The sequence below is a fragment of the Sebastes fasciatus genome, chromosome 18 (assembly GCF_043250625.1).
Source record: "Sebastes fasciatus isolate fSebFas1 chromosome 18, fSebFas1.pri, whole genome shotgun sequence".
NCBI lineage: Eukaryota > Metazoa > Chordata > Actinopteri > Perciformes > Sebastidae > Sebastes > Sebastes fasciatus.
The window spans coordinates 18,226,092-18,251,558 of NC_133812.1; the positions used below are offsets into that span (position 1 = coordinate 18,226,092).

Sequence of the window (25,467 nt, forward strand, 5' to 3'; positions counted from 1 at the left end):
AAAACATGGTTGATTGTGATTAATTGATTTTCTCATGGGTTGAATGAATAAAAATCAAGTTTCTAAATCGGGTATAGCTTTGGTTCCATTATCATCCCGTGTTTCTAGAGTCCAGGAGAGAGGTACCTGTGGCGCGGGCCGCTCTCAGGGGGTCCTGGGTGGGCCTGACTACTTTTGCCTCGGGGCTGTACCACGTAATGAGCAGGGAGGGGTAAAAGAAAGAAAAGAATGTTTCAGTCAAGGGCAAATAAAGACAAAGCCTCAGATGAGAGAAAAAACAAATAATATAAAGAGCCATAACATCGCTAGAGAAGGAATCATCAACAACCAAAGAGCAGCAACTTAATCAATGACGGTGATTGACTTTTTAGAACCAAGAAATCTGGCTTCTCAAGACTAAATCCTGAAAAGTTAAAAAGAAACTGACAATTAAAATATGTTTAAACTAGTAAGTTGCATAGTGATTAAACAGAAAAAATATATAATTTCTTTTCATACATGAATTCCAAAATGAGATCAGAACTATTACCATTACAGAACAGTTATATCATGTGAAACGAAAAGCCAGGTTTTCTTGTACGTTTTTGGCAGATCAACATGGTGTGGGCAGCAAAAAACAATCTCAAAAAGGGAGGGGAGGGAGGCAGCAACAAATGGGAAAACATTTATATTAACAATACAAATTAAGGGGTGGTACAGTGGGAATATCTATGAGATGACTACTTGGGAAACAAAAGGGAGAAAGTAAGTTAACTGTGATGTATTTTTTGCAGTGTCTTATTGAGCGTGGAGGCTAGCCCCCCTACTGGACATTATGAGGGGAAACATTACCAATCGTTTGCGACTTTGGACAGTCACCTCTGACTCAGGACCAGCTGATCCAAGGATTTGTGATGTGCCAACAGGCAATGGTAAGCAATCCTGAAAAGTAAATCAAAACAACAGTCACTTTAATGTTTAGATCTAAATAAAACTGTGACTCATGGAGAAGATTTTGTCATTTCAAATAACATGACCCCTCGTTCATTCACTCTATATTCAGCATTTTCTGACCTGCTGCTGTGTGTCCGTGGCCTCTAGTCTCCTCTCCAACCCCGCCAGGTCAGAGCTGACCTCCCTCAGGAGCAGCCTCAGCCTGTTCAAGATCACGTGCACCTTCTCCTGGGCCTCCAGACACTCGCTGCCCTGAGCCTGGATCTGCTCCGAGGCCTGTGACTGCAGCAGCAGGAGCGTCTGAGGTTTAGTGTTGACCAGCAGCTGAGCGGACAGCTCCTGAAGAGACGACACCTTCTGCTGCGAGTCTAGCAGCTCACGCTTAATTTGCTGTGGGAAAATAAGAGAGACAAGAGGAGTCAGCAATATGTTCAACATCTTTGTCTGTAAACTGTGCAATATTTTTGTGGCATTTTAAGAGAAAATAAAGACTTCTTTGGCTTCCATGTGTTTTTTTAAAAACATTTTACTGTCAGAATCATATAACTATATTTTAGGGGTGAAAACAACAGAATTTAACTTTACTCTCAAGACCCCTTTGGTTTCTAAACCCAACCTTGGGAACTAATGAGTTTGAATTATCCACTTACTTAATGGTGATTCATATTAAAGGCATAACAGAGAAGATGGAAAATAAGACAAACCTTGTATAAGAGAGACATACCGTCAGTGTTTTGTGATGAGCTCGTAATGTTTCACGATCCAGTTTGGGAGGGATGGGCACCACTTCGTTCCTCCTGCGGTCGATGTTCTCCAGCCACAGCAGCAGACCGTGGCTCATCTCATGGAACTCCTGAAAGGAAAGATGGCATAAGTGATATTATATATGTTTTAGTTTTTTTCTGAAATTAAAAAGTCATAGTTGAGTATGTCGAAAAAAGTAAAAAATGTCATAGTATTGTAAGTTACCTATTACTGCCTATTACTTTGTATTCATTCCTGGAGTGTGTGTGTTTATGTTTTTTTTCCTTACCTGGCACTGCATCAGTGCCCTCTGGAGTTCTTCCCTCCAGTTCTCCAGGGAGGTACCGAGCCGATCCCATCGTGCGTTCATCTCCTTCAGCCTGTCCCTCAACTCCCACGCCTCCTCAGAGTCAGGGTCTGATTGGAGGAAGTCTGCACTGCTCAGATTGATGGACAAGACCTCTGACTTGTGGGCATCGACTCCCTTCAGCAGCTCCTGAGAGGAAGAGTCAAAGAAGAAAATATTCAAAACACCATCTACATGTGGGAGATTATTTATAATGACAATGAACCATGAACCGAGCCAGACTGTAGGTGGCTACAAGATAGAGGAAGCTGAAAATACATGAGGCGCCAACAGACAAGAGTGCAGCAGGATTAGGCTAGGAGTTTGATGTACGTTATTAGGCTTCAGAGGGGTGTATTTATAGAATAGTGATATCTTGCCTAATGCTTTACAGGCACCAACAGCTGAACTAGATATTGAGGAGTGAGTGTGTGTTTCTGCGTAAGGGTGAGTGGAAGGACAAAACTATCAGCACCCTGCACGTAAAGTAGGACATTATAAACAAGGCCAGTGGGGTCAATTTACTGCTGACAAACTGTACTTCTTGTACAGTTCCTGAAAGTATACTGTACAGGGACTGGTGCTGATAAATGTGCACAATACAAGGATGACAAAAAACTACCACTGCTCCCAATGCTCCCACTCATGCTTCCAATTTCCAAATGCCATAAAAGGAGTTCTTGGAATTTTTTTTTTTTTTAACATTGATAGACAAACTCTGAAACTGAAACAGACACACAGTAAACAAACCTTGAGCTTCTTGATTCTCTGCTGGATGGTGTGTATGTCGGTGCTGAGATCGAGCCCTCGCAGCTGGTTGAGTTCAGCCTCCGACTGACCCAACCAGGCCCTCATGGTCTGCAGATCTGAGATCAGCTGCTGCCACTGCTGCAGGTTCTGCTTGTGCCTGTGCTTCTCACTCAGAGACTGCGCCTGGATCAGCTCCCAGCGCTCGATCACACCTGCAGATCACGTCCATTTAACACGGCTCGCACAGTACTCACAGGGAGGAGGTAATCTATCATGATATGTGTGTTTGTGTGCAACTGACCTGCACTCTGAGTGTCTGTGCTGGTGGGGTTGGTGAGTCCCGGCATGTCATCCTCGTCTTCAGTCAGCTCTCCCTCTGCTCTCTTTACTGCGTCTATACTGCCTCGACACTCTCCCATCAGACGCATCTGGAGGGATGATCATTAATGATGTTCATGTTTTAGCTTGACATTAACGTTAACGCGTTGATCCCATGTGCATGTCGGAATGTGATGCAAGACAGAAAATGTAACTACAAATGAACAGGACTCACGTAGCCCATGTATGTGGAGTCGACGTCGGGGCTGGAGCTGTTGGCAGTGGCCTCTCTCTGCTGGATGTGGTATCGCCCTGCATCCAGAGCCTGATCCAGCTGTCTGAGACTGGCCTCCAGCTGGCCCGGCTCACCTGCACAGAGGTCACAACAAGGGTCAGGAGGAAAACTAGGAAGGTAAAGTTTTCGATGACATTAGCATGCTGCTGGTGTGAAGACTGATGCTGTGATGGCATGCATTAGTCTGAAATGCAAAACAACGCCAAGTCATGGCAGAAAAGAACACAGAAGTGGGGTTTTTATCATGTTAACGATGATATTAGCAGTGAAATAAATGACCAAAAGACAAACAGAAAAGTAAAAATGCAATGGTTGAGATTAGCATTTAGTGATCTGGGCCTCAGCATGCAATAATGTCATCTCTGCTCTTTTAATATGCAAAGGTTTTTCTGGATGGTGGGACATGCAGCCTGAACGATGCTTCCTTGTGTGGTAGTAAAATTAAGAAGCGTGTTTTAGTTGTAGTTTATGGCATGCTCTCATATGTCATGCTGTGGCATTCCTTCATCAGAACCAGGGGGTTGCCGTTTCCTACCGGAGGACGATTTCAATGTGTTCTCAGTCAGTTTTATATAGGCCTCTGGGCTCTCTGGGATAACTACATCTGGAAAGAGACACATACAACATACACTACTTACAATGTGGGCATGATTGAATGTGATATCTGTGCTAAGCTATAATGAGTTGGCACTGATCTGGATGTGCCAAATGTAATTTGGTTCGAAAGGAATTTTCTTGAATGACAAAACTGCTCAGTTTAAACAAAATTATGGATTATTCATTTACTATTGGAAACATATATAACATATAAAAGATATGTTAAAACACTGTCACTGCTCTCCCAAATTATGTAGTTCTTTCCAGGAAACTTCTTGGGAAATTGAGGAAATTGCAGACCTGTAAAATAACATCCACATCAGCAAACCTCCATTGAGCCAATCATCCACAGTACAGTAGTAAAGTCGGACCAACCTGACAGCACTGTGGTAGCCGTCCTCAGATACTCATCCTCCTCCTCTTGCCCTTGGCTCCTTTCGCCAGGGCCTCGTCCTCCAGGGCTGTCCAGACCTCTGCTCAGGTCGTAGTCATGGTCCCACTCTAACGGGATGGAGTCCATGCTGGCCGGGGTGTCACGTCCCGAACGCTCTGCCCGGATCAGGGCGGTCGTACCCGAGGCTGGACGGCTGGACGTCCGGGGCAGAGAGGAGTCTCCCCATTGCAGCTCAGAGAGCTCGCCACCTTCCTCCATGTCCAGCTCTCGGTCTGAACCATCGAGCTCGTCATCGGCCAGCTGGGAGAAAAAGACGGGAAAACATTAATAGAAAGCAAGATGATAGGAAGGACAGAATAATGTAAGCATGAGAGAAAATACAAGATAACACAGAAAATGGAGTTTCAAAATATGTGTAAAGAAGTGTGAGAGCGCAGTTTGTGAGGTACAGTGAGGTGAGTGTGTGTGCTGTGCTGACTGTTAACATGCAAATATAACACAAGTGTGTATTCTGTTCCTTAGCAGCTGTCAGCGTGAAACTATGTTTGACACATGTTTTCACCATGTCACCGGTGGTGAAGGAGGACAGCTGTAGTGTACATTTTGTGATGTGTTTACAGAGTCTTGCAGGAAATCAGGTTACCTTGCCTCTTTGCAAACATCGGAAATAAATCTGTTATTAATTTACTTGAATTTCAGCGCCCATTTCCACTGGAGGAATGTTGTTTTATTGTAAGATGACAGAGTATTTCTGCATACTACCCGGTGTGTCGTCTGTGTCTCTTTACTCACAGGCAGTCGTGTGAGTTTCTTGTAGTATCTGTCGACTCGTCCGAAGACCTCCTGGCAGTATCTCTGCAGCTCCTCCAGCTCTTCCTCGATGACGGCTGCGTCCAGAGGTTCACTCTTCTCAATCAGAGCTTCACCCTGCCTGAACACCAGCTCGATCTTCCCCGTGTTCAGATAGATCTCCTGCTGGAACGCCTGAGAAACACACAAACACACACACACACATAGAGGTCAGAGAACTGTATCACACAATAATGCAGATTACCTAACAATGATATCATCATTTAAAACGTATTTAATTAATCACGTACATTATATAATGTTTAAATTACAGAAGGTTTCCATCACAGTTTAACCAAGCTCAAAGTGGGACCTCGAAACGGTTGAAAAACATCGAGGATTTCAATTTACAGTGATGTAAATAGGAGGAAAGCAAGCAAATCTTTGTATTTGAGGAACTTTAATCAGCAAATGTTTGGTAATTTTACTTTATAATCAATTAACCAAATAATGGTTTCAGCATTGGAACACAACAAAGGAAGTTTTAAAATCCACTGATATGATTACGTTCGGTATTTGTCTATATTTTATTCTACTACTTTTTCCCTCACACCAGTCATAACAGAATTGTTGTGTCATTTAAGAAGCAATATTTCTGTCTTACCCTGAGCTGTTTTATCTTGGCCTGAACGTCACACTCAGAGAAGTGCTCTATGTTGGTCAGCTGGAGGTCCATCTCAGTCAGCCACACCAGGATGCTGTCTCGAGCCGTCTCAAACTCCTCCCTCTGGCTGATGAAGTGCTGAATGAACAGAGGAAGACATACATTTTTAAATTAACTAGGTTGTTTCTTGAAGATAAGTGAATGAGTGAAGTATGAGGATATTATTGGATATGGACATAGTTTATCAATACTACCTGTGACCAGGTAGAATAATAGAAAAAGAGTTTGTTAGAACTAATGGAGAGGAAATCAGCTGTTTCATAACTAACTCGTGCAAATTTCAGTCATTGAGCCAACAGTCTTAGACAATGTTACCTTGAGTCTGCGTAGGATGGCGGCCACCCTCCTCTGTAGGTTATCCCATCGCTTGTTCCCATCATGCACCATTTCCCTGAGTCGACAGGAGGAGTCGGTGCGGTTCTCCCGGGCCAGACGACGGTACTGTTTGTTGATGAGCTCCAGCTGGGTCAGGCACTCCTGCACCTGACGCTGGAAGGCCTGCGACAAAAACAGACACACAAATTAAAGCTCTGAATAGGACACACTTATTTGGAAACATACATGCAATATTATATTTTTCTCAAACCTTTTTATGTGCACGCACAAAGAAAACAAACAATTAACAAGCACTACAGATGGCCCATGAAATACGTAAACACATTTTTTTGTTCTGCACTGAGCATTCCAATAAAAACTAAAAACCATAAACAAAAGAAACATTTCATGTTAAAGCTCAAAATCATAAAATATGCAGAGTCAATCTATATTTAAGTAAAATGAACGTTCCAATCAGGCACAAATAGTGCAGATCGCAACGGTGCAGGCCAGACGGTCAGCTAGCAGGAATGTTCACGTGCACAGTGATGGACTGCAGCAGCTGAGCAGACCAGTGCGGTCGAGTATGAGCAACATGACACTCTTCTCTCTTTTTTCTGTTTCCTCTACTCTGCAGTGACAGTCTCTGTCTTGAAATGTATTTTGCTCACATGGAGAAATGTAAATGTCTGACGGGCAACATCAAAGCATGCACATATGAAAACATTACATTTAAAACACGACATGCATTTGGCTCTGTGTATTTATTACCTCAGTTATGTACTTTGCTACAAATTCAGCTATGTATACATGCAAACACTGTGCAACTGGAGCTGTCTTTTACTCCACACTCTGATAATAAAAATGAAATAAACACACCTCAAACTTTTTGAGCTCTTCTTTAGCGATGGTATACAGAACTCCAGAGGAGTTCGGCAGAGCTGCTGTTCTTTCTGAGGTCTTCAGCCAATCCTCAAACCGGGAGTAATCATCCAGAAACCTCTGCCACAACCTCCACGTCTCCTCAATCCTGCACAGAAACATTGCTCAGTAACGTCATGGCTAAATTGTATTAAAGTGTTATAGTATATACTGTATATACTGTACACTGACTTGAGCCTCCTCTCCATGGACATGGCACAGATGTTCCTCCAGCGTCTGTCCAGCCCTCTGGTGGCCTGCTGGATGGAGTCACACTCCGTCTCTGTGGAGCAGGCGTCGCAGTCGTGGAGCAGGACTTCACACAGGTTCAACACCGACGCCACACCTGTGCTGTGTTTCTCTATGTCTCTCTGCAGCTCCTGCAAGTCAGTCAGAATAATAACTTGATTTATGCAACACTTAAAAGTTTAGCATTTCTCTAAATGTTGTTAAATGTTGCTTAATGTCTCCTGACCCTCCCTCATGTGTCTTTTATGCCATAAATTAATTCAGCAATAGTGTACAGAAGGAACACAGTCAGCCAAAGTACAGTAAATAAATGTGTTAGCTAACTCTGCAGCTCTGGAGAGGAAGGTGGTCAGTGGGGTCTCAGAATCCAGTCCACATTTAGAGCTGCATCTTAGGAGCAGGAAGGATACTGATACTGACTTTAGGCTAGCTTTAAACAAACAGCATGCATGAGTCATGCTGTGATTTCCTCCTGTGATTCAGCACCACTCATTTTCCACCAACTCAGTTTGAGTCATATTGTCCTGCTGTTATCTAGTTGTTACAGAAAAGAACATATTCACAAAGTACATGTGTGCTTGTTCGTGTCTGTGAAGGTGCTTGTACATCTGAGTGTGCATATGTCTTGTAGTATGTGTGCAAGACAGGATGTCCTAACCACATATTGGTCAAACTCTGCACATTTTTTAAACACTTAATCAGAGGTGCTGATAAAACATCAATAAACTATCCTGCGCAGGACTGTTTGTGTGTGGTCCCACTTGCCTGCTGCTGGTTGATTTTCCTCTGAATCTCCTGGTCGTCACAGGTGTCGTAGACGATGGGCCTGGACAGATCTGTCTCGATGTGAGCCAGCCATGAACGCAGGCTGCTCATGTTTTTATCTAACTGCTGCACTGCCACCAGGGTCTCCCTCAACTTCTTCACCCTGGTAGAGAAACAGAGTCAGAGAGGGAGTCAGAGTCAACACATGAGGCAACTGTAAACTCTAAGGGAGACCATGTGGTGAGGGAGAAATTCCTTGACAAATTCTTGTACAACTTGTTAAACAACAAACCATAAAACATGCTGTAAATATAACTGGTAAATCACTAATTAGATTGCGGCATCAAATACAAGTATATCAGAGGAGATATCTGTTTTAAAGGCGTGAAAGCATCAAATGAAACATTTTCAGCAGCATTTCTGTTTTAGAGTTACAGAGTTACTTCAGAGTTGTTAATATGTAACCAAAAGTAATGCACAACAGGAAAAATGTTCACCAGAGAACGAGACTGAACAAAAATCTTTGGATCTGGTTGAAAAAAACAACATTTCTCACAGAAAGCACGCTTTCAGTACAGACACAAAATAAAGAGTTAAAGTGTGCCATGTTCAACTAAACAGAGCAGAAGCGTAACATGAGTATGAGGAGTATTATTTCAGATCTGCACATGATCTGATATGTTTGTTGGGAAGTGATGAATCCTTACGTGACCCTACACAACAACTGGGAACCATTTTGGATCTGCAAACGCCTGACATTTCCAAACCCGTACCAATGCAATCGATGATATGTGTTTAAATTAGCCAACATCCACATTCAACTCCCCACCCTGCAAAGCAATGCAACTCTCACTGTCTCACCAAACAGACTAAGAATGAAGGCGTTGGCCATTCATTATTACATTAACAAACTAAAGACCATAATCTGATAACAATAGACACATTTAGCACGTCTACTCTACTGTCACTGCAGCTCTAATGTGCTGCTGCATGGTATCGGCTGCACACTACATTCACAAAATTCCTAAGTCTGCTATGAGGCATCTCACAATGCAACACACTAGGGCAATATATACTGTAGCATAGCATCACACATAATCCACTGCACACACCAGTGCATGGTCAAATACAAACTGCAAATTGTTAAAATGTGTAAGCAGCATTTTCTTTAACTTATTGTATAAGGTTGCACAGCTTCACTGGGTCAAGTTCATTTCAGTGTCAATCAAAAAATTATGCAACACTCACACTCACGGCGACAGTAACACTCCTGCTATTGTCTGAACTGTCTGGAACTTATTGTACTGTCCTGTGTAGTAACTTCCACCCTATGCTGGAAACCCAGTCTGTTTAAAACAAACACTTAAGAAATTACTTTGACACACTAGTTAAACCAGATCTCCACTTAACCGTGATGCTAAAACAAAATCAACATTGCAGAAAAAAGATAGAGCCCTCCAAAACTCTATGTACAGTAGAGCAGATACATAGTTAAAACATTTGTATCTTGATGCTATAGCACTCCACATAAATGATCCAGCAGGAGCTGGATAAAAACACAACCTAACATAATCTATCTTAACTGCATGAGAAAAATTAGCTATCCATGAGAAATGCACATGGGACTCTTTTCAAGACTGTAGACTGTTGTTGTATGCAGTGCAGTCTTAAAAAACAACATCAATTCTCAAGTTTGTCCTGCCTGGTGACATCGCAGTCGCAATCCGGCAGATCCTCGCTCGGGCATCCTGCCATATTATCCGTCCCTAAATCCAAAACCATGGGGGTGCGGAATTCCCAAAGACGACGTTAACTTCAGGAAGCGTAACGGTGTCGATCCAAACGCTCTTCTCTTTGCTCTGCGAGCTTCACATGGGACTTTCTCTAAACTCTGTCTGTGCAGAAAGGGGAGGGCAAACAAGTCGTGGTGGGGTGGCACAACTGTGACTTATCAACTGTTGCTCTCCAAGGTTAAAAAAAGAGAACCCCAAACAGGCATGAGTGTGTGTGCGTGTGTGAGTGCCGTAGAGTGACAAGTGCTGCTGTTTCTAAAAAGAGACTTACAGTCAGAGGCATGTGCAGCAGAGCTGGCCTGTGTCTGAGTATCATATAAACACAAAAGGGATTGTGAACAGAAGCAAAGGCTGGAGGCTCCATGCATGCGAGAAAAGCTCAATGGATACTGCACAACGAGAAGAAATGTTTTCCAGTAAAACATGTCTGCAGCAGAATAATAATAGATCCACGTTTCCTCAGAAAATAAAAACTCCAGAAACGGTCGATGAATTATTCCACATGATAATAATTCTAAAGAAAAAACCCTACATTGTAAAGTATTCTGCACTCTGTGCACTCAGCTACAAACTGTCTTGTTGTTTTTTGGTAAAGGACGGATATAAGAGACGAAGAGAGCGCAGCTGTCTGTATGAGGTCATACACCGTCTTCCCCTTTCTTCCCTCATCCACAAGAGTCCCAGAGGGCAACAGCCGGATGACTGCTGGGGGGGGAAGGGGCAGCTGGGGTAGTTAGAGTCAAAGTTTGGATCAGGTCACTTTCAAGTCACAACATACAGAAAGAGGAGTTTATATTTCCAATATTTTCCGTGTCAGCAACTACTCTACACTCAGTACAGGACGGGTTCCAACTCTGGTAAATGGAGGCGTCCAGGGTAGCAAAAAGGTAGATGAAGACAAAAGGAGAGAGTCGAGGTGGGAAGAGGAATGTGACCTCTCTCTGCTCGGTTTGCAGCTCCACTAAGTGGAAGCCCCACTGACACCAGCAAAGAACTCAGGAAATGCCTCAGCAGCATTGTGGGAAAGCTAATTCCCCATCACGTGTCATGAAGGATACCATGGTAACGAACGGAGGCCAAGGCATGTCTTAACTAATAAAAACACTTCTCCACAAGGAGGAGTGATGCAGCGGGGGATGTGAAGGTGGAAGAGTAAGTATTGTGACAAAGTTACCTTTCTCTTTCCATCTAAATAATGATACTGTGAGGACTCTGGATGCAATTTTGTTGTTCTAGTACACACATTTCCAAATGTTACATGTGTCCATCCAACTGATACTATCTATGATCTGTGCTATTAAAGACACTCTTCATGACCTTGAATAGTTTGAACCATATTCCTAAAGCAGTAGATTTCTAATATAAGTCTTTTCGGGGGTTTCCGCTCCACCTTCAGAGAACCCACTCAAACTCTTCTATCAAACGACACCCTCCACCTGCTGTTGAGAGTCTCGTACACCCACCTGGCAGCGATGAGGTCCAGCAAGTGTTGCCAGCGCTCGCTGACTTTGCTGAGTTTGTGTTGGATCTCGGCCGCCTTGCTGTCTTGGCTGGCTCTGGCCAGGCGCTCTCCCATAACCTGCAGCTGCTGCTTGTTCTCCTGAGCTACACCGATCTCCTCCTGGTAGTCCTGGGAGAGAGACATTGAGCAGGTTGACACAGGGAGGTGTGAGTGTGGTGTACAGTGTATGTGTGTCCATGCAACTGTGCATTAGAGCCACAGATGAGACCAGATTAGTTAGTCAAGACCGAGTGTAGCGTCATTTCCAGAGCAAAGCACTCACTGCACAGTAAATACTTATTATGATGAAAGCTGCATTCAAATGATACCATTTAGTAAAATGGATGTTTTTAAGCAATCTTCACTTTTCCAACCATACCACTGACAAAAAACACTTAACTAGTAATGATTTAAACTAAAAATTGTTTATTTCTTTTCTTATTTAAATTCCTAATACATGTGCCCTAATTTCAAGAAAACATTAAAACAAAGTAGACACAGTGAGTGTTGATAACCTACAAGCTATAATAGTGTCAGGTTAATTTCTTACTCGGATTATTTTAAAATCAGAGCAAACAATAAACTTTTAGATATGATTTGGGCAGTAAATAGAGTACGTAAGCAAAAAAATCAATCAGTGCATAGCAGTGGCCAATATCTGGAAATGTCAAAACAATCTGGACTTAACTACACTTCTGCATGCATAGATGTGTTGTGTTAATTAATTTCTACATGTGTATTTCAGGTAAGTTTTTTGTTGTGTGTCTGTGCTTAAATCACCTTGCGCAGCTTTTCGATCATCTCTTCAATAGTGATGTCTCCATTCTGAGAGACTTTGCTCTCCATCTGTGTGAGCCATTCACACAGCTCCTTGTTCTTCTCATTGAACACTGCCCACTCATTCAACTTCTCGCTCACCTGCTGCCTGCGCAGGGAAAGCTGAGGGGACGAAGGGGAGGACGGTGGGGTGAAGGGAGGATAGGAGAGAAAAGACGTGGAAAGGGATGATGAGAAAAACAGTCAAAATATGAAAAAGATGCAAGGATTTTGTGGTTTGGTAGTGGGAAAAATTGAGGGAAAGAACAGAATTGGTGGAAGATAAACTCAAATAAATAATTAGGGGTCTGATTTAACAGTTTGTGCTGAAAAAAAAAAAAAACTACTCAAGCAACCAGAATATGCCACGTCCTGATAATTCACAGTAACACACATCTCACAATAACACTGTTGGCCCTGTGAAGTGGACACAGCTGAACTCTCACTCAACAGCACCAGTCAAATCCACTCAGTGAGGAGACACTCCAGGATACTGGGAAATAAAATAACATCAACCTTTTAAAACACCCAAGAAAAAAAAAAAAAAAATCAGAAAAAATGAATGTACCTGGTGGCAGACCTCCCCCCACTGGCGCTGCAGCAGCTGGAGGCGTTCCTGTAGGACTGTGATGTCATCTGCACTGACCACACCCTCCAAGGAGTCCCTCAGTAGGAACAAGGAAGTGAGGTCATCAGTCCAGCCCTCCACACTGCTCTCCAACTCCTGCATCCATATGACATGACAAGAAATGATTAACAACACACAGAGGTGAAGATACACTCAGACTAGCCTGCTAACCAACAGCCATAGTCAAATAGAGCAGGAAAACCACAGAGCAGAACTACTGAAGCTCAACTGCAGCTGCTGCACCCTCAGAAATAGTGATGAGGAAAAGCAAAACAGAAAACTGAAACCGAATATTACAGCAAAACATTTCGCTAAAAAAAGAAAATTTCTTCTAAATGCAATGAATTTGATTTTCTGAAAAAAAAAGCATGAAAACATCAGTAACATGTTACATTCAAATATCAAAATAAAACAGCTCCATTCAAGTTTAAAGGCAAGATAAGGTAACAGACACATCAAACATAACAGACACATCAAACCTTGCATCTCCTCCTCCTCCGTCACTGTGACGGTTTTGCGGCGGTGTAATCATTCGCGGACCTGGAGAATCTCTCCATTATGCAACACGCACAAAAGGAAGCACACGCACATACATAAATACACCCCCACTGCAAGCAGGGATGCTCTCTCTCTCACTCACTCTCATGCGCATGCACACTCTTTCCCCACCCCCTCTCTCTCCTCTCAGCTGATGCTAACTATGTGCAGCCCTCCTCCTCCTCCTCCCCGAGGAGCTCAGGACGTGTCATGCATGAAACATGACTATTCACAACAAACTGCAAATCATCATAATGTGAATTTTCACGCAAAAATTAGATGACTGCTGTGGGAACAAACAAGGAAAATAAGTGCTTAATGTGCTTTCCAGCAGCATCCTGGCATCGTTTCAGCCTCAGTCATTTGAATAATTCTTGACCGAGACAGGCTAATTTATGAAAAATTAATACAGAAAACAAATTATATGCAAGACTACAATAATAACAAGTAGCATTTAAATTAGATAATGACTCAAAATACTTTCCCCCTGCAGGAGAATAAACAACATTTATACCAACAGTCTGAAAACCGAACAAACAAGGTCACACAATGAGACAGCAGCTGATAGATAAAGATGTTTGTTTGTTTTTTGCCTCTGGTCTGTCTGTTTATCTGTTTGTCCCCGTAGCCAGATTAAGGGATAGAGGGAGGACAAGTCTGTGTCTGTGTCTGTGACGGACCAAGAGACACAGAGAGAGTATGTATGTGTATATTGCACAGATGCAAAAAATTAACCTGGAAGGAAGAAAAACATTAAATACGTATGTATTAGATTCTCCTCACCTTGCATCTGATTTGCTCCGAGTGCAGCTCCTCGTGGAGGTCAGGCAGTGGCACAGACAGCTTCCTCTTGAAGGCCCTCAGCTTCTCCAGTGATGCATTTATGCCCTTCTCACATCGCTCCCAGTTCTGCATACACACACAAACACACACAGTAAGAATGAGAGCATAAAACACACACACATAAAACACACACTCAAACACATGCACAGACTGCAGATCTTCTCGGGGAGGTTGCTATAAATTCTTCCTGCAGCTGCAGCATCAGTACAGATAAACTGCAGAATACACAATCATAAACTGACATACATACACATGCACTCACACATACACACATCAACCCAAGGCTGAAGTCAGGCCGCATCAATTATCTTGCTGTCAACAGCCCATTAAGCTCTGAACCTCCCAACAACCCCATGAGAAAGAGTGATTCAGCAAAAATCCAACAGCCAAAGAAGCGAATTAACGCAGCTTCATAAAGAGGTTCTGCTCCAAAGGGCGCGGATTACATCTATTTTTAGAGTCAGAATAACGGTCCAATTCAGGACAAAACAGGGTAATATTTGGTAAGAAATGCTGCAGCAAAGTTGCATACCTGAAGCAAGTGTCATGGTAAAACAACAGCCAGGGTAGGACAAGAATAGCTACAGTAGCTGCTCTCTAAGTGCAAACCGAGGAGGACACAGAGAGAGAGTAACTAAGATCGGAGGAGAATAAGATTAAGAGGAAGAGAGGAGAGAACCATGTTCAACAAAAATAAATAAAAAATCCCGGATGCATTTTTTAAACTGCGTCACTCTGCCCCATTCAAAATCACAGTCTGCAAAATGTACCTCGCAGGGTTTAAATCATTACAGCTCACTGCATGTGTCCGCACTCTGCATCTGTGTGTGTGTTTAATGCGGATGTGTGCCCAGGGCTGGCACTTTATTATCTTTGTGCATTTGTGCCATTTTGTAATGCTTCAGCCTGTGCGCAGATGCTTTGGAATTTATCTAGAGATCTTCAGGACTTAAGATGCAGCGTTGCATAATTCATGTGATAACCTGGTTTCAGTGTCCCGCATGTACAGCTGGGACGCCCTTCAGCACCCTTCACACTGCAGCACGGTAGAGACACAGCCTCTGTGCTCTGTGACACTGTGCTCAAATGATACCTGCAATAGTACAGGATGTCTCATAATACGGCACTGATCAGTAATCGTTTCACCCTAAAAACTGCCATTGTTAACCATCTATGTATAATGGTAAAAAAAAATCAACTTTTCTACTGTTGCATGCCAATGAGTGGACAGAATAATGGTAAAATTAAATAAAAAAAGACAGTGTTTATGTTATGATGTCATATGTTTTTACTGTAGCTTCGAAAAGAAAGGACCAAGAGAGCAACAAACCAAAAAGAAGTATGAATATATGTTCACTATTATTCCGGGTGTATTTTTGTCTTACCTTGAGCAAGCCGTGCAGCTCCCTCCTCTGCTGGTCCAGGCGGTGGTGGGCGTGCCTCCACCTCTCCTGAATGTCCATCAGCTCCGTCTGCAGGGTGGACTCGGCCCTGGCGTCGGCCGACAGCAGCAGGCTCCTGCCGGCCTCCACTGTCAGGATGTAGCCTCCCTGCTGCCTCTGGAGCACGCGCTCCCTCAGCTGGAGGAGCAGAGACAGGGACAGTGGGCAGAGGGGGTACAGGTTAACTAAGGGAGTCTACGGTTGGAGAAGGGGTGACGGTTTATTAGTGGGAGGTTTAGATTTGCTTAAGACAATTTAGTGCTAAATTAAAATATGACGTTTGAATCAAGAGTAACAAGAAGTAGAAGGAGTAGATTTTAAATAGGATACATGTTTGTAAAGATTGAACATGGTAGATGTGAAAAAAATGAAGCTTTGCTTTATTTAAATCAGCTCAAAGTCTTCTTCCAGTGACCGTAGTAATTATGCAAACTTTTTAAATAAGTTTTATGAGAAAATAATTAGTTCAGGATGAAGAGGGGTGGTCAGTGACTGAACCCATCACCACCTCATCCACCTGCTATTCATGTTAGCTGGAATTGTGACTTTCAGAGATAATAAAGCATACGTTTTTTAGATAAACTAATTTCAGATAAGATTAGAAATATGAATTAAGTGATGAGCTAAGGACATTCAAAGCTCCTCCATAGTGCTGTAACCTACCTGTATCTGATCTAACAGGTTTCTGGCCTGCTGCAGGGGGACTGGTTCTCCTGGCTGATGCACATCTGGATCACGAGTTACTTCTTGAAGCCACTGTAACAGCTTCTCTGCCATCTCCCGGTAGTTCTGCCACTGGCGAACCAGACTATCAATAATGCCCCTTCTCTGCTGCGCCCGCCTCACTACACACTGCCACTGATTGCTTAGCAAGGCCAGCTTCACACTGAAGTCATCTCTGTTAGGGGGACAAGAGTGACAATAGCATGAATGAGATAGGATTTTTTATTTATTTTTTTAAATATAGGATTGTGTGTGTCTGTGCGTGTGTTTACCTGTCATCCACTTGTCCCTGGTCCAACATCTGATGGCCATCATTGATGATGGAGTAGAGAATCTGTTGCCTGCTAAACATCTCTGCCTGGAACAACTGCACACACACATACACACACATATATTAATAACAACACTGTACATACAAAGACAGCAATTGGTGCACATTTACTTTTAATGCGTCTCTGACCTCATGGTCTCTCTGCTGCTCCAGCAGACTCTGGTAGTTTCCTGAGATCTCAGCAGCCAGCTTCTGTTCAGTCTGAGACAAGAAGTCCATCCACGCCTCACACTTCTGGAGGAAACTCTGCTGCTGGAGACACACCGCCTGCAGTTTACTGGAGAGGGACAGAGGGAAGTCGTTTTGAACATAAACAACATTAACATAAAAGAAGATTAGCACCACATTATACTAAGAATTTTACATATTGTCCCTACTAACGATATTAATGGTTTGTCCATATTATAATAATAATTTACATTATACAGCATAATAATTTGCCAAGTTGTAAGCTGTAAGTGCATTTATGTCCTCTAATGTCAGTGTATCTTGTTTAGTCTTTTTAGCGACTTCTTTATTAATCAACAAGGACCCCAGGAACTTTTTAACCTTCTACTTCTGAAGGCAGACAAGTATCATGGTAAAAAGACATGTAGAAACTCACCACAATTTAAACCTGCTATGGTTTGGGGGCTTATTGTAAAGTTAAAAGCATTTTGCATTTTATTAATAACTCCCTGACATTTACACTGGCAGGCAAAAAATTCATTAATAAATAATATATAATTTTTCGTAATATATTCATTAAAGTGGCTTAAAATTAATGCGTAAACCCTTCACAAATATCTTACTAAATATAAATAATGTTTTTTAATGACAAATTACAAACACTTTCTTAGTAGGTCGTTGTAAAGTTATACTATAGAAAAAGAGAGGTAGTCTGCACATTGAATTTCATAAGCTCTCACGCTTGTAAAAAGACAGTTCACCTACTTTTTGTACACTGAAGATGAAAGTTAAATGTTTTTTTTATGTTTCAAGAACAAAAAAATAATGAACCTTATTTCTTACATTTATTTAAACAAGTGAAATGTGGAGGTTTTATGTACCTGAACCTCTCAGTGAGGTGAGCGGTGTGAGCGGCCCAGGCTCTGTTGAGACTCTGCAGCCGTTTAACATCTCTGTCACTGACTGGCAGTCTGTACACCAACTCGTTAACGCGCTCCAGGTCTGGAGACAGGCTGCTCAGCTTCAACAGGTGAACCTGTGAACACATTATTACACATTTTCAGTAGGATAGTCGAAGGAACAAACATCAAATTGTCCATCAAATTAAAGTGAATCTAATGAATTTAATTTACTGTAAAGCTTTTGGTCTGAGTGACATATGTTACATGATCAATTTACGCAGACTTTTTGGTGAAAAAGCACCAGATAATCAAACACAGTTAATACAACAATAACCAAGACCGCAACATTTTTGATACCTTCAGTCTTTCCATACGTGTCTGGACCACGGTGAGCTCTGGTGAGCCGACTGGGTCAGACTCCTTCAGCACCTCGTCAGCCTCCTCAGCCTTCAGGATCAGTGTGTCCAACTGCTCTCTGAAACCCTCACAGGCCTGAGATCCAGTCTACAACACAGTCAGACAGACACAGTGAGAATGCAGAAGTGATGGCTTACCGTATTCATATATTGGGGTTTTATATAAGAAACAGTGTGTGTCATTCTGCCCATGCACACCAATCCCTGCTATCCTACCTGCAGTACGTCCTGCTGCCTGTGAAGGCCGTGCTCCAGTGTTGCTAGGCGATGTGTGAGTGACAGGTGGTCGGACTGGAGGGCTGCCGAGGAGGAGGCGTCAACTTGGCTCTTCAGCTGCTCCCCTAAAGTCTGCAGCTGCTGGAGGGACTGCTGCACTGAGGCCTGGTCACCAAGGCATGCCTGCAACAGTAATGTCAACAGAGAGGCCGGTTAGGAACAGAACCACTGAATGTTTTGAGATGTTAGATGAAGGCATGTTATTTACATGTACACTAAATGGCACATTGATGACAGGACTGTGTTTTCAATGCATGAAAGACATGAAGATTTAGTAAGGGAAACCTCGACATATCCAAAATGTCAAAATTTAAAGAGAACTTATAGCTTATTTTCAGGTGCATACTTGTATTTTGGGTTTCTACAAGAACATGTTTTGGGCTTTAATTGTCAGAAAACACTCTACTCCAGCTCTGCTAGCCGCTAGGCAGGTATTCTGCAAATGTGTTACTTGGTGACATCACTATGTTAAGGAAGAAAAGGCGGGACTTCAAGCAAGGCATTTCAGGCAGTTAAGGAGCAGTGTTTCTGTGGGGGAGAGTAACTCCCTTTGGCGTGGACTTTGGGCTTTGTAACTTTGCAGACCTTTTACATGCACAAAAAATCTATATAACACACTAAAGGAGAGGAAAGGAAAAAAAGCACAAAAGCATAATAGGTCCTCTTTAAGAGAAACTGTTGCATACTTTCATATTTTGGGGTTTATCCAGTGGGTTTTGAAAGTGGTAATTGTTTTTCCAACCCAAAGAGAGCCATGTGATCCTTTTGCTGAAGGTTTTGTGTAAAGCTTTCATGCACCAAAAACAGTTAAGAGTTCTCAACCACTTAGTGTCTAGCAACCGTTTACATCAGTGTTCCTCAGTCAAAATAACGGTCTGTGTACAGTATTAGGACAGTGTGTCTCCAGACATCGCCCAGCATGGCCCTAGAAGCCCAGCGTGACACCGGGGGACCCCTGTAGAGTAAATCAGGGGCCTGTCTTTCCCTTTGCAGTGTCCTTTTCAGAGGGCTTTTGTTAAGATTGTGCTGTGAATCTACATTCAAGCGGACAAAAGGCCATGGTGCAATTTGGTATTCTGCAGAGGGGTTAGAGGCTTTGTAAATCCTCATAGTGAGCTGACAAGCCGTTTGGGAGCTTACTCACAAAATCTTAGAAAGGAGGCTAAGGGTAAGCTTCACATAATCATATACTGGACTCCTGTCTACCCACATCACAGTCCAGTATCCAGGCGCTGCTCTCCTCCTCGGTGATCTCCCTGTCGGTGGCGCTCTTCAGCAGGCGATCAGCACGCTCCTCCTGTTTCTGAACTGCTGTCACACACTGGCCACACAGTGACCTGTAGCGCTGCCACAACCCCAGCAGGGCTTTGCTGCTCCTCAGCTGCTCTGAGATCTGCTCTAGTAAACTGTTCCACCTATAACAGAGGATGAGAAACATATTATATATACCTCAGCTCAAAAGTTGCTGGAATTGGATTTGAAGTCCCCTCCTTACCTAATGTTGACGTCCCGGAGAGCTGTGTTGAGTGTTTCAGCCACAGATGGGTGGCACTCCGTTAGTAGCTGGTGTGTTACAGAGCCAAACTTCCTCAGGCTGCTCTCCTGTTTATCCATCTCCTCCTGCAGGTTCTTAAAAACACAAGACACCCACCAAAAGTTAATTTCATCTTCAATGTTTGTTAAATTTGCTCAACACATTCTATTTATTATCTCAAGAAGAAACACTGTGTAGATGTTCTTATTCACAGTGACCTCCTGCATTAAAATATCTCTAAATGCACTATCAACAGCTGCCACACATCTACACTCCTCACCTCCAGACTCTCCACCTGCTGCTGTACTGCCTCTAGAGACCCGTTAAGGAGGCGCAGCCTGGACACAGAGTACCTCCCCTCCATCAGGTAACCATTAATCTCCTCTGAAGCTCGACGGTACAGCGTCCACTGCTCCAGCACCGACCGCAGGCTCACCTTCATCTGACTTATCTGATAGGAAGGATGGGAGACAAAATGTGTCATAAAGAACAATGCGAAAATTTAGGCAACAACCATGAGGGTAAGGGTTGCAAGAAGCTCACCATGTGGTCCAAATGAGCCCAGGATTGGTTCAGTCCTTTGAGGGTTTCCTTGACAACAGAGCAGGCCGCTCCTCTCTTATTCTGGATGAGAGTATTTCCTCGTTCTTCTGCTTTCTCTAGATCCTTCTCTTTTTCCTTCACTAACTCCTCCAACTCCTGCAACAAACACATTTTTATTTTCAGACACATAAAAACTCAAACTGTGTGTGGCATGCATAGCAGTGCTGTATTTACTGTATGTGTACCTGACAGTCTTTAAGTGCATTCTGCACCGATGCTACATCCTCTATCCTGTGTCTCTTCTTCAGTTTCTCTTCCTGTAGTGTGAGCCAGGTTTTCAAAGCCTGAACTCCATTTTCATGCTCCAACCAACCTTCCAAAAGTCCTTCCAAAAGCTGAATCTAAAATACAAACAGTATCCAGAACAACGTAAGAACTCAGAAATAGAAAACTAAAATATATGAAGAAAACAGTCAGGTCTAATTCTTGACTGACTGAAACATTACCTTTTCAGCGATGAGCCCCTGCAGTATCTGCCATCGTCTGTTCATAGCTCCCAGCTTCTCAGCAAAGTCTGTTTTGTCACTGCGCTTTCCCTCCACATCCTGGCTGCTGATCTGCAGCACCGACTGGTTTACAAAGTCCACAGTCAACTGCTTGCAGGTCAGATCTATGCGGAAACCCTGTGAAATACAAATGAGACACGATGAGACTGTGATGTTTTTGCAGCTTGACCAGAATAGTACAACTACTGAACTCTTTGGGTTTTCTACCTTATACTTCTGCAAGAAGTCCTGGACCACCACTGAGCCTACAGCTCCCATGAATTTGTCCTGGTCCTCCTTTATGATGTTCTCCATGAGAGAGATCCAGCTCATCAGCTCTGTGATGGCGTGCCGGGATGCCAGCTTCTCCATCTGCAACTAAGGAACAAGAGCAGAGGGGTTACAATGCAGCCGAAATACACACAATACCATCAGCTAGGGCAAAACTTGAGAAGAAAACCATGAAAGTGTAACAGCTGCTGTTCTCAAACCTGGTGTAGCTTCTCTTGCACTACAGGAATACGAGTCAACAGCTCAGCCCACTGAGTGTCGATTTGGCCCAGCGCCGTCCTGAGACCAGCTGTGTCTACTCTTTTCAATCGCAGAAGCTGGTTGCCGGTACTCAGCACAGATGAGCGCAAAGATGACTTAGCATCCACCTCTTTGGAAAACTCCTATCAGAAACAAAAATGACAGTGAGATAAGTTGGAATCTACCCATGCGTTCATTAATAATATAGATGTTATTATTAGGTGTGTGGTACATCTTTGCTGCCTATGTGATAACCAAACTAACCAGGAAGGCGTAGAGGTGGTCTCTGACAGTCTCCAGCTCCTGAGGCACTGTCACTGACTGGGTCGTCCAGAACTCCAGCTGGTCCAGAGCCGACTGCAACCAGTGTTTCAACTCTGCTGACTCACTCTGGTACCTGGAATTTATACATAAAATATGATATTTTAGTTCTGACAGCTTCTGAAGGATTTAAGGGATATTTCTTTCTATATTCAGCCCCCAGGTATCACAAACAGGATTGCTGACTCACATATAGCTACATAAATGATTTGATTCTTAGCACACTGGCAAACAAAAACACTATTGTTCGACCCTTACCTGCTCCAGTGTTTCAGAGTGGAATCGAGGCGGTGCAGCTCCTTGTTGACCTTGGTGGTGGAGGAGAGCCAGTGTTCTCCCAGCTGGGTCAGCTGGCTCTCCAAGTCTGAACAGCCAACAGACAGGAGGAGCCTCTTGCCCTCCTCCAGGACCTGGTACAGCTGGGGCTGATGCTCCGTCAGGCTGGCCTTCAGACGCTAGAGGACAGATGGATAATAGATGATGATTCTAGCATGTTTGACTGCAGCTGTCAGGGTTCATCAAATGACATCTTGATACTGCATTTATTTGTGCATCTATGTGTGTCTAGTCTGTTTAAAGTCCCTTACCTGGAAGAGGCCGATCCTTTCAACAAGTCTGTCTTCTGTCTCCTCTACCAGGCCTACAGTGGGGATGCTACACTCCACCGCCTCCAGCTGTCTACACAGAGCCTGGTAGTCTTCCACAAGCCTGCTCCATGACTGTCAAAGAGGAGAAAGAAGTCATTTTATTTTATTCTACATGTTCTTTCATTCAACTGAGCTGTACTGTTCCTTATTATCATTCTATTAGTCACTAATTCCCACCTCCAGTATGCCCTCCAGCTCCATTCCCCTCCTGTGGGCCTGTTTGAGCACACTGTGGGCTAACGCCATGGTCTCCTCCAGGGCCTGGCTTTCCCTCTGCGCCACCAGACAAGACACTTTACTGTAGAACGTCTGGGTGAGGATCATATGGCATTCCAGACCCTGGAAAAACTCCTGTATTTATGGAAAACATGTTTGAAAGACAATGTTAGAGAAGAAAGATGAACAACTACTATACTGCATTTCAGTGAAACACTATCACCCTCCTTACTTTGTGTTTTTCCAATAAAATCTGGACCTCGATGACTGAAGCCACCGTCATCTTCTGATCAGCAGCCATCTTGTCCTGGGCGGTGTCCACCAGGTCTGTGAGGTCATGAAGCGCAGCTTCATACTGAGCCTTGAGGGACAAGCCGTGGTTCAGGCTGCTACGTCTGGAGCCCACCATCAGCACCACCTCCTCATATGCATCCTACACAAAACCATCAACAAGTCAGTCCAGAAGTATTATAGCACTGGGAGGTTATGACCGTAGGGGCACAGTGTAAGAGAAAAACAAATGAGCTCCACAGAGAATTTGCTATATTACCTGTAGTTTGAGAAGTTCCTGGTTGGAGATTTGGTCAGCTTGGAGTACCTCAGCTCTGGCCTTCAGCTCAGTCACTTTCTGCTCAAACTCCCTCAGACTGTCCTCCACCTCTGATAATGTCTAAAAAAGATGCAACACATTTAATGAAAATGTCTTCTCAGAAGCTACTGCCAATACACTGCATCGGTGGGATTTCTATATTCTGTGTATCTGCCCTTGGTCGGTGTCATACCTCTATCTGTTTGGATGCAGGTCTGTCCACAGTTCCAGCCATCTTCTGTAGCAGCAGGTGTTTACTTTCACTCAGAGCTGTGAACAGCATCCTCAGTTCGTTCTGGCAACGACGACAGAAACAATGTTCATACTAAGTGAGGCAAGCTTCCTAATCACTAAAAAGATGCATCATACTCCAAGTTTAATTAAAATCAGACTGGTGGTTCAACAGTTTCGCCATCGTACCTGGAAGGTTGAGTGTTCCTGCAGCCTGTCCCTCATGGAGTCACAGTGTTGGTCCAGGGTTGAATCCAGCAGCCCCATCCTCTCCTGCAGGCCCTCCAGTGTGTCCTCCATCAGGGCTTGCTCTTCTACTCCACACATCCGGCCTGCTCCTCCACCCAGAAGGTCTCTGCACTGGTTTACCTCCCCAGTCATCGCCTTCAGCTGTTTATTCAGAGCCTGAACAGAAAAGCGGAGGTCAGTAACAACGCAAGTATATTCCATCCAGTAGAGATTTAATTGTGTCGTCTGTTGATGTCAACCTATTTTGTCTATAACAACATCTGTTACAAGTGTCTTTAGTACCTCTAGATTTGCAAGTTGTGTCTCTGTATCTTCAGACAGCAGCACAGGACCAGAGAGCAGCTGATTCTCAGCAGCATCCAACCAGGAGGAGGCTGCTGAAATTGCAGCATACAGGTCCTGCTGGACTATTGTCCCTCCTAAAGACGTTACAAATTTGCTGTCACCACCCGCCGTCTGTGAGGAAGAACAAAGAATATTTACTCTTAAAAAGCTGTCAGTAAGAATGTTTATGGTCTTCATTAAAGACACAGAAACCACTTCCACTGGGAAACAATAAGTAATGAGATTAGGGATGCACAATATACTGTATATCGGGCCCAATAAATTATATATAAATTATTAAATTTATATTATTATGTGTTATTCCGATAATCAAATTATAGCTGATAAATTATTGGCTGATAATACAAAGCTAAATTGCTTTCATTGACTTAACAAGCACAGCATCTACACACTCCGATACCATAGGTGGCGGTATACACCTTTAAAGTTGGTTTGTGATCTACTTATAAACCCAAAGAAGAAGAAGAAGAAGAAGAAGAAGAAGAAGAGAACAACAACAACAACAACAAGCGCAGCATGCTGCCTAGAGAGCCAAACATGTCGTTGCCAGTGTGGATGTTTTTCACAGTTTCAGAGAAAGACAACATGATTAATTTGCAATACAAGTTTTTTGATGTAATTTACAAGAACAAATTACATTTGAAGAGACAGAACTGTTCTTTGTTTTTGTTGTGTTAACAACAGCGATGCCAGTTAGATTTGGTTAGGTTTGAGCTATGGAATATTGAATCATCCATCTTTGCTCACTGCATCTTAGCCTGTCTTACACTCAGGTGTGCATAAACTACAGGGTATAAACTTCTTTTTAAAAATGTGAAATGATTCAATTATCAGTATCAGCCAAGAGAAGCAGGTAATTATCGGTATCAGCTGAAAAAAATCCATATCGTGCATCCCTAAATGAGATATTAAAGTGAGGTAGAAAATCTGTGCTTCACCTCATGTGTGATTCTTTCCAGAGTCTGACCACAGGCCTCAAACAAAGCTCTGGGAGAGCGAGAGTCCTGGCTGGTAGACATGCCTCTAAACACCATACTGGGGCTAGACAGACGGGACCGGTGGAGGACCTGCACACAAGAGTGACAAATGAGAGATAACATAAGAAGGTCAGACTGGCAGCAAACACAACAGTAAAGGTGTGGAATTACATGAGAGGAATAAACAGTAACAGCAGAATGAAATCAGCCTTGAATAATGAGT

The 25,467-nt window shown here is 43.2% G+C and overlaps 1 protein-coding gene across 11 annotated transcripts in view; it reads right to left on the minus strand.

Annotated features, from left to right (window-relative positions):
• The window catches only part of LOC141755761 (nesprin-1-like), a 97,312-nt gene that overhangs the window by 4,262 nt on the left and 67,583 nt on the right, over positions 1–25,467 (minus strand). For 6 of the 11 annotated variants that reach the window (XM_074614936.1, XM_074614942.1, XM_074614941.1 and 3 more), the window contains 45 exons: positions 25,206–25,334; positions 24,205–24,378; positions 23,863–24,078; positions 23,636–23,737; positions 23,404–23,523; positions 23,086–23,286; positions 22,815–22,988; positions 22,578–22,709; positions 22,249–22,445; positions 21,934–22,066; positions 21,630–21,812; positions 21,367–21,516; positions 21,100–21,276; positions 20,839–20,994; positions 20,594–20,749; positions 20,331–20,501; positions 20,012–20,145; positions 19,727–19,931; positions 18,457–18,639; positions 18,182–18,328; positions 17,804–17,958; positions 16,884–17,031; positions 16,696–16,790; positions 16,364–16,598; positions 15,644–15,895; positions 14,199–14,324; positions 12,819–12,974; positions 12,215–12,373; positions 11,397–11,563; positions 8,141–8,303; positions 7,319–7,506; positions 7,085–7,235; positions 6,206–6,388; positions 5,831–5,968; positions 5,170–5,361; positions 4,359–4,677; positions 3,922–3,990; positions 3,327–3,460; positions 3,075–3,201; positions 2,774–2,985; positions 1,967–2,173; positions 1,658–1,786; positions 1,054–1,323; positions 832–921; positions 127–185 (listed from right to left, as the gene is read on the minus strand). In XM_074614936.1, coding sequence (XP_074471037.1) covers positions 127–185; positions 832–921; positions 1,054–1,323; positions 1,658–1,786; positions 1,967–2,173; positions 2,774–2,985; positions 3,075–3,201; positions 3,327–3,460; positions 3,922–3,990; positions 4,359–4,677; positions 5,170–5,361; positions 5,831–5,968; positions 6,206–6,388; positions 7,085–7,235; positions 7,319–7,506; positions 8,141–8,303; positions 11,397–11,563; positions 12,215–12,373; positions 12,819–12,974; positions 14,199–14,324; positions 15,644–15,895; positions 16,364–16,598; positions 16,696–16,790; positions 16,884–17,031; positions 17,804–17,958; positions 18,182–18,328; positions 18,457–18,639; positions 19,727–19,931; positions 20,012–20,145; positions 20,331–20,501; positions 20,594–20,749; positions 20,839–20,994; positions 21,100–21,276; positions 21,367–21,516; positions 21,630–21,812; positions 21,934–22,066; positions 22,249–22,445; positions 22,578–22,709; positions 22,815–22,988; positions 23,086–23,286; positions 23,404–23,523; positions 23,636–23,737; positions 23,863–24,078; positions 24,205–24,378; positions 25,206–25,334 — 7,364 coding nt within the window. The remainder of the gene's footprint in view (positions 1–126; positions 186–831; positions 922–1,053; positions 1,324–1,657; positions 1,787–1,966; positions 2,174–2,773; positions 2,986–3,074; positions 3,202–3,326; positions 3,461–3,921; positions 3,991–4,358; positions 4,678–5,169; positions 5,362–5,830; positions 5,969–6,205; positions 6,389–7,084; positions 7,236–7,318; positions 7,507–8,140; positions 8,304–11,396; positions 11,564–12,214; positions 12,374–12,818; positions 12,975–14,198; positions 14,325–15,643; positions 15,896–16,363; positions 16,599–16,695; positions 16,791–16,883; positions 17,032–17,803; positions 17,959–18,181; positions 18,329–18,456; positions 18,640–19,726; positions 19,932–20,011; positions 20,146–20,330; positions 20,502–20,593; positions 20,750–20,838; positions 20,995–21,099; positions 21,277–21,366; positions 21,517–21,629; positions 21,813–21,933; positions 22,067–22,248; positions 22,446–22,577; positions 22,710–22,814; positions 22,989–23,085; positions 23,287–23,403; positions 23,524–23,635; positions 23,738–23,862; positions 24,079–24,204; positions 24,379–25,205; positions 25,335–25,467) is intronic. The other 5 variants (XM_074614938.1, XM_074614937.1, XM_074614940.1 and 2 more) reach the window with 5 other exon arrangements.